Genomic DNA, 6,212 nt, shown 5'->3' with positions numbered 1-6,212 from the left:
CCTGTATCACCATCATCAATGCCGTTACCGGCGTTACCAATTCCAATTCACCGTGTCGCCATTAACTTCGTCAGCTTCATTACCTTCATCCACTTACTTTTTCTTCTAGACATTAATTCAACAGAGTCAAGTGCAGATGAAGAGTCAAAGCACAAGAGATATGATAAGCTCCATCCAATACCATCTCTGTGAGAAAGGATATGGAAACTTATATTAAATATCAAGGCAAATAAGAGATAAAAAAGTGCTTCGATTTCTCTAAAGGATAAGTATGATGTTGTTGACTTTTCTAGGAAATTTTTATAATTCTCATATACTAACTGTGATTATCACGATTACGTTACATAAATCATCTAAAAGATTTTCTCACCTGTTTGAAGTGATGATAATAAACAGAGAAAATGATTACATCATGGGAATGACTCAAGGCTAAATGATGCTAAGTCTGCATTCAACGTCATAGATCATAATTCGCTGAATTTTTCGTGTTGGAATTTGACCACCAAACAGCAAAAAATTTTACCAGCTCTTTACGGCTTTTATTTATTTTTATACTACACAATAACTATAAATTTAATTTGCCATTAAATATTTTTAATAACTCATAGTAAACTGAAATATTATAATTATTAGCTTGTTTAGCATATAAATGTTAGTAATCAAGTAAGCACTTGGAGGAATTTGTGCATATAAGTCAATCTCATTATACTTGTCTTTTTTTTTAATTAAGTGTTTATTATTCATGTTTTCTGAGTATCTATCTACTTTATATGTAGCCACTTTCCCTGATATTCTCATCGCGTTTTCTTCACTCTCATTAATTCAATCCACGTGTTTAAAGAGTAATTGTTTTACGATCAAAGAGCTTGTAAAGTTATGTCGCTATGAAGAATTGAACCTTCCACGGAACATTGTGAAAGGAAGCAACACATAAGTATTCCAAGAAACCAAGTGTTTTACGACTCATTAACTCGTCTAACATTTTGGTTGACTCTCCCTATTACGAATTCGGACATTCCATTTTTAAGTGATGTATCATCTTTTGACATTTTCGTCATCCCAAGCACTATCGGAGCCGGTTGTTGACGCATGATTGAATAATCGTTTGAGAAATCTTAAAATCGTTCGCCCAAATATTCCAGGCTTTCTGGAAACATACTGATATCAACGTAAAAACGGAACTCACCGACTAGAGTTGAATGACGTCAATTGGACCCAATTTGGAATGCAAGTCACGCTTGCAGTATTGCATCTTCAATATGAATCCATGAGCATTCGGTGGCGCCAATCTTCTGCTTCTACCCTCTTCTTTGCATTCTTTTGTTAACCATTGAACGATTTGAATAAAACCGGTAGCAGGTCAATGCCTTAAAGATATTTCGGTCGACGCATCAATTATCTATCTGAGCTTTTACTATAACTAATGCCATTTTGGTTAACGTCTTTTTATAATCCCGATGTAATTGCCATAATCCAACATAAATTTTCCTTACATACTTCTTACAAGTCATCATCAACATAAAAATAATCTGAAACCATCGAATAAAAATCAATTAAAATTTTTTTCTTCCTGTTTTTATTTATATACCATCGTTCCGTGTAACTTTGTCCATTAAACCAACTTTCGCATGACATGAAATAAATTTATTAATACATTTTTGTAGATACTATTACATATTTCATACTATCAATACCTAAAATTCTGTTAAGTACATTTTTATTAAATAAAATAAAATGTCATAAATGCCAAAGTTAACTTAAAACCGTAAAGTTATGCGGAATATATCGGATATTCTTTCAAAGTACTTTTTGCTTGATGGGTTGAAAAGAAATTTATATTAGCTAATGTCGAAAACTTGGATAAAAATTTTATCGAAGTAATTTAAGATCTAGAGTCTTAATTAAAATTATTGATAGACAAATTTTTTAATCGTCTAGCAAATAAATTACTTTTCAATCCAATCTTCCATTAAAACTTTTTATAGTAAATTCTTAAAACCTTACTTACATGTAAAGTTAATGATGACAACATAAAATAACTATTCGGGAAAAGAAAATGAGGATCTTCTCGGCAGCATCGCATATTTATTGTGTATGTTTTAGCAAGATTACAAATGTGAAAAGTATCACCTGAGCATCATTAAGGTAAAACATAAGACTTGAAAGTCTTAACTGTAAATTTTCTTGAACATCTTTCTATTTAATAATAGACTGCACGATAGCTTGAATAGTCAGATGTTTTAGAAAAGTATGACAAGAATCATTAAATGATTTCTTCAACCACATTATCATTTAAATTAGCACAAAATTAATCGATTTAACAGTTAAATATGTATAGTAGTGGTAAATCACATTATTGTTTGAAATAATTAACTACGTACTATCAACGTATTGGAATGATTAATACTTTTGCTAGCTGGAAAAGCAGCTTTTAGTTTTTCATTCACGATACTGTCACACAATATTGATGAAAATAGTTAAGTCAAACAAATCATAATTTATTTATCGATTATTCCTCCTGGCAATTGTCCTGAGGTTCTTTTCAATTTCAAATTGTCTGAGATCTGCTCGTTGAAGAAAATCTTGACGTTCAAGATATCCATCTTTTCCTCTATTATATGTATTTATTTCTTCATCGATGTTTTCTTCTTTTTTAAAATTATCCCAATCAAGTTTGGATTTTTCTAAAGTACTTATTTTGGTTTTTTTGCCAATTTGTCCAAGAACTGATGAAATTCCACCAAGTCCTCCACCTCGTCGAGCTGGTTTATTCTTCTTATCATCAAGTGGTGCTGATCGATCTGCCGATTTGTCTCCTGAAGAATTAAGAACTAAACGAGCCTCAGCAGAATCAGCAGCCACTTGCTTCTCAATCCTAACTTCTTCTCCAGCAAATTCAAATACCTTTGTTATTTTTACTTTTTCTTCAGTCTTAGACCTCTTCAGAGAGCTGTTTTCTTGTTGGCCGGATGATATGTTGGTAGAATTTTGTGGTTTCGGTTTGAATGTCGAGCCTAAAATAAATAAAAAAAAGTATATAATAATTTGAATGAAATTAACAAAAATAAATTCTTACCTGTATCCTTCATAAAATCTGCCCAAAGAGAGTCTGCTCTCTTTTTTTCTTCCTCTTCTGTTAAAAGTTTTTTTTCTTCCTCTTCTTCTTCCTTTTCACTGTCATGTGTTTCAGTGTCTACCTTTGCTTTCTTGCTAGTCCTTTTTCTGCCTTGTTTACCACGTTTCCCTTTTTTCTTCTTCGACTTTTTTTCGTTCTCATTATTTTCATCTTCCTGTCCAGATTCACTTTCGACGGCTTCGTCAGACTCGGCTTCTGATACGTCTTGCTCGACTCCATCGGGTATATAATCTTCATCATCTTGATCAGAATCTGATGGTAATTGATGCTCTTCAGACATTATCTTCAACTGTCTCAATAAAAAATAACATTTTAATTACATAAGACTAGTCAGTGGTTCAGATAAAAGCGTACTTTATAAAATAATACATCTTAAACATACCTTTCTGTAAGGTTTCCTCCTTCAATGTTTGTAATTTAGTAAAAATAGATGATTTTATCTACAATTTTACAAATTAATTATTGCCTTATTAAATATCCTTTACAGAAATATCAATACTACTTCTTATCTTACGCTGTTTTTCAAAGTTTTATTCCTTTTTTGATGTCAATAGAAAAACGTTGAAAAAATGTTATTCAAACGATTGAGTCATGACTTGACGGGAAGGCAAACGGAACTGAGCTCAGAGTAGAATATTATCAACTTATTAAACAAATAAATAATATTATTCACAAAAAGTCATTTCGTATCAATGAACTAGTAATCTTTACAAAAGTAGATGTCGTAAAATTCTTGCAAATTCTGAAAATTTGCATGAACACTTTAGCTCTAATAAAAAATATTCATACTATTGTTCTTTGGCATCATCTGAAACTATAGATTACTAACAGTAGCGCCCTCACAGTATTAAACTATTTCCAGAACTACGTATTCAAATAAATATTAATCTCAATTATCTTGTATCGATAAAGTCGTTAGTTTGTATTTCAGTGTGTCCTCAGACAACCTAACCAAGAATGTGAATAATTTTATTTGAAAAAAGATTATTTCGATATTACAATAAATATACTACACAAATATTAAAAAAGTGAGTGAATTAAATAATTTAATAATATGAAAAAAATCATGTGTCAAAAATCAATTTTTAATTAGCTAATTTTATAATAATGCATGCTGACTGAATCATCGTAAAGGTTGTCATTTATTAACGTTTGTAAACATAATTAAATCAAATTAATTACTGTATAACAAATGTGATGAATAATGGTATTTATTGTTTACAGGTCTATTTTGTATATAAGAATAGTATGAAAAGTTATTAATTTGAATATTTAATTTTTTATAACAATAAAAATGGAAGACCAAGCTTGTCCTCGTTGTAAAACAACAAAATACAGAAATCCATCTCTTAAATTGATGGTAAATATATGTGGCCACACATTATGTGAAAACTGTGTGGATTTATTATTTTTGAAAGGTATGTGCAATATTTCATTTTCATGAATCGTAAACATGTCAAGGAAATAATTAAAACTCAGGATTCACAGTCATGTTAAATATCATTGCTTATTATTACAAAATAATTGAAGAAACATGCTGGATTTTCCCACAATCTTTTGATCTTTAGCAAATGCTTTGTGCTTATTTTTATACAGAATTAAATGAATACGAAACAACTTTAAATATTTTTATTATTTTTGAAGGATCCGGAGTATGTCCAGAATGTCAAACACCTTTGAGAAAAGTAAACTTTCGTCTTCAGATGTTCGAAGATTCAATGGTAGAAAAAGAAGTGGACATAAGAAAACGAGTACTTCGTGATTATAATAAAAAAGAAGAAGATTTTGCTACTCTCAGGGAATACAATGATTACCTTGAAGAGGTAGAAACAATTATTTATAATTTATCCAATAATATTGATGAAGTTGAAACGAATAAAAAGATAGAACAATATAGAAGAGACAATAAAGAACAGATATTAAAAAATAAGTCTAAACTAGGTAGAAGTGAACGTGAATTACAAGAGTTGTTAGAATTAGAAAAACAAAGGGATGATGAAAGGAGATTGGAATTGGCTCGAGAAGAAATAGAATGTAAAAAGAAAAAAATTCGTGAAAAAGAAGCTCTCATTGATGAACTAATGTTTTCTGAAGGAAATGCACATTTAATTGTTCAGACATTTGCCACATCAATGCAATCATCTGTAGATAATACTTCAAAAGTATCTCCAACGCCAAGAGCGACACAGTTTAGCACAGGAATTAAATTCGGCAAACAAGGATCCCAAGGATTCCTACCGATTCCAAAAGATGAAGGACCAACGTACACTTATGTACCCATTGAGCAAAAAACAGAAGGACCTCCTGCACCGACGTGGCAGCAGATTATCTCACATGGATACATTAATCATGTTCGTGCTGAGACCAAAGTGGAAAAAGCCGGTGGTTTCAAAGCAACGATTGCATGTCTCCGAGCCTTACAAGAGGCCATGGCCGGTCTCTATCATACTCCATCTCAACAATTCAATTAAAACTGTTGACCTTGTCATCTTGTATCAAATGAGTATTTTAGTAAATCGTCAAAAGGAACATATAATGTTTGAAACAAAAATAAAAGAATATGATTTTTCTATCACAAGTGTTGTTATGGTGATTTATTACGGAGAAACAGTATATATTACTGATATAGAGTAGAAAATTATCTCACTGATTGTTTATCAAAGTATTGTAGACATTTACACGCTTAAAGCCGGTAGATTAAACAGTTGATTTAGGAATCATCAAACGAAAGGGCAAAATCAACAGAGCCCATCTACTTCCAAATACATATCTGTCTGTCGTTGTATTCTCATTTTTGTAATATAGATAAAGTTAGATGGCTCTTCAACCATTGCCTCGCCCCCATCATGTGCTTATATTTGCTTGACAAATAGAGTCCCTAAAGTTTCAACAAGTTTGACAAGACCCTCAATCTTTTGCTTTAGCAGAAATAAGAATTAAGTAAGAATAAGAGTGTACAAGTGCTGAAACTTTTGAATATTTATCAGATTTATGAACAGATACGTAATCGTTCAAAATTAGTATCACCAAATTATATGGCTATTTATTTATCTAATTGCTTGAATGGTATATCAGA

The 6,212-nt window shown here is 31.0% G+C and overlaps 2 protein-coding genes across 7 annotated transcripts; one reads left to right on the top strand and one right to left on the bottom strand.

The window, feature by feature from the left end:
• Positions 1-2,068: 2,068 nt before the first annotated feature.
• On the bottom strand, positions 2,069-3,909 carry LOC118067703 (craniofacial development protein 1). 4 transcript variants are annotated; one of them, XM_035084591.1, is made up of 4 exons: positions 3,651-3,909; positions 3,519-3,576; positions 3,077-3,429; positions 2,069-3,014 (listed from the first exon to the last, which is right to left on the bottom strand). In XM_035084591.1, the coding sequence occupies exons 3-4, from the start codon at positions 3,414-3,416 to the stop codon at positions 2,503-2,505; spliced, it is 852 nt and encodes a 283-aa protein (XP_034940482.1). In that variant the 5' UTR covers positions 3,417-3,429; positions 3,519-3,576; positions 3,651-3,909; the 3' UTR covers positions 2,069-2,502. The 4 variants fall into 4 exon arrangements, with proteins under 4 accessions (XP_034940482.1, XP_034940480.1, XP_034940483.1 ...); XM_035084589.1 differs by having other exon boundaries at positions 3,077-3,425; XM_035084592.1 differs by having other exon boundaries at positions 3,519-3,909.
• Positions 3,910-4,060: 151 nt separating this feature from the next.
• On the top strand, positions 4,061-5,711 carry Mat1 (CDK-activating kinase assembly factor). 3 transcript variants are annotated; one of them, XM_035084775.1, is made up of 3 exons: positions 4,061-4,164; positions 4,361-4,554; positions 4,781-5,711. In XM_035084775.1, exons 2-3 carry the CDS (start codon positions 4,431-4,433, stop codon positions 5,605-5,607), a joined length of 951 nt encoding a protein of 316 aa, XP_034940666.1. In that variant the 5' UTR covers positions 4,061-4,164; positions 4,361-4,430; the 3' UTR covers positions 5,608-5,711. The 3 variants fall into 3 exon arrangements, with proteins under 3 accessions (XP_034940666.1, XP_034940668.1, XP_034940669.1); XM_035084777.1 differs by having other exon boundaries at positions 4,159-4,270; XM_035084778.1 differs by lacking the exon at positions 4,061-4,164 and adding an exon at positions 4,269-4,286.
• The last annotated feature ends 501 nt before the right edge of the window (positions 5,712-6,212 follow it).

This window comes from Chelonus insularis, unplaced genomic scaffold, assembly GCF_013357705.1.
Source record: "Chelonus insularis isolate UGA/USDA-ARS -01 unplaced genomic scaffold, ASM1335770v1 contig_397_pilon, whole genome shotgun sequence".
Taxonomy (NCBI): Eukaryota; Metazoa; Arthropoda; class Insecta; order Hymenoptera; family Braconidae; genus Chelonus; species Chelonus insularis.
Note: the sequence above shows the minus strand (reverse complement) of the source record. Positions and strands in the feature narration are given on the sequence as shown.